Below are 1683 nucleotides of genomic sequence, written 5' to 3' on the forward strand. Positions count from 1 at the left end.
ATAGAAATGTGTTACAAAGAAATCTATGATGGCTACACATTCCCTGATGCAAGAGTTGGAGAGACTGTAGATTCAGAAGAATTTTGTGATAAAAATAAAGTGCATTGTAAGTTTAAAGTATTGCTCTTTAATACTCTTTAATTAAATAGTAATACATTTACCAGTTGCTGTATTTGCATATACATCTCCCGACGGTTGCATACGCCATATTCTAAAAAAATAATATATTAACTACTGTACTTGTACACTGTACCAATTCATTATAGGCCTAATGAATAATTTAGCCTTTCTCACACAGAAATGCTTGGTGGGACCATTTGTGTATAATACCCCCATGGTCTAACAAATGTCAATATTCCTACAATTAGATCTCCTTCCTCGCGCTACACGAACCTGTGATGGCGATGGATTTAGTGCAGCCAAATGGAACACTCCCGTAATGACGGACTGCGGAAATGATGTTACAACAGAACAACAGTTAGAACGTATAAATATGGTAATGGTCAAAATCTTGTAGATAGTAACACATTAATAAGTGTAAATCCATATCATTAATGATAAAAAATAAGAATAAAAAAGTTACTGATAAAGCTAGATTTTGAGGAGGATGATGATAATGATGACATGTTGTTGTTGTTGATGATGATGATGATGAAGATGGTGATGAAATAGCTGTAATAGTAGTAGCAGCAGTAGCAGCATTAAAAGCAATAGTAGTGGTGGTAGCTGCAACCTCGGCGGCATCCATTTTTGTATTGAACAACATCAGCGGTGGCAGAGACGAGAGTAGCAGCAACAACATCAGCATTAGTAGTATAAGCATAGGACTATTGTGTCCTAAACGTATTTGATAATAAAATGGTATTAATGATAACAATGATGGCAAGAAGAACAGCAACGAAAAGGAAGTTGATAAGGCCCCATGAAATTTTTTTTTATTAGATTATCACCCCTCCCTCGTCACTTTTGGGGAAATTCTGATTTTTTTTTTTTTTCAAACGGTCGTTTTTCCATCTTTTTTTTTTTTTTAAGCAACATATATTTTTATTTCAAACGGTCGTTCTTCCATCTTTTTTACTTGGAAAGCTCAAGATTTCTTTTAAATATGTTTACTGGTACAACAAAACATATTTTTTAAATATAAATTTGATTCCATTCTTATGACTTTTTATATATGTGTCCCTAACCATTGATTTACTTGAGAACATCGGTAAAATAGGGGCGGGGTTAGCAAAAAAAATATCCCTCCCTCATCAGTTTTTATTCTTTGATAGAGTGATAAACTAATATTTTTTAATGGGGTCTAAAACACTCACTTCAGCAGTTAAAATTATTGCTCGATTGACTTTAGATCAGGATCAAGTTAGTAGGTTCATTATGATGTGTGTTTTGTGTAATATCTGTGTATCTTGTGTAAATATGATATTTTTTAAACATGTTTTGTCATTTTTTTCATTCTTATTTGTTTAGATAAATGTCACCATAGATAATGTTGAAGATGTGAGCAACAATGTACAAGACATTACAAGTAATACTGAAGGAATTACTGTGGAAGCTTTAGAATATACCGCTGAAATATTGACAGAAATACTCCAAACAAATTCGAATTCTTCTGAGGTATTTGCAAGAATAATATGTATGTGTGTAGGGGTGTATGTGTGGTTGCGTGTATTTATGCATATA

At 32.9% G+C, this 1683-nt stretch overlaps 1 protein-coding gene across 1 annotated transcript; it reads left to right on the top strand.

Annotated features, from left to right (window-relative positions):
* Nucleotides 1-6: 6 nt before the first annotated feature.
* On the top strand, nucleotides 7-1617 carry LOC117123351 (the record flags this gene model as incomplete). Its single annotated transcript, XM_033269235.1, has 3 exons — nucleotides 7-106; nucleotides 369-496; nucleotides 1471-1617. Coding segments are annotated over exons 1-3 (375 nt in total), but the record flags the coding sequence as incomplete, so codon positions are not given.
* Nucleotides 1618-1683: the final 66 nt, after the last annotated feature.

Source organism: Anneissia japonica, unplaced genomic scaffold (assembly GCF_011630105.1).
Source record: "Anneissia japonica isolate Jap-2015-1 unplaced genomic scaffold, ASM1163010v1 scaffold155706_len1683_cov120, whole genome shotgun sequence".
Lineage (NCBI taxonomy): Eukaryota > Metazoa > Echinodermata > Crinoidea > Comatulida > Comatulidae > Anneissia > Anneissia japonica.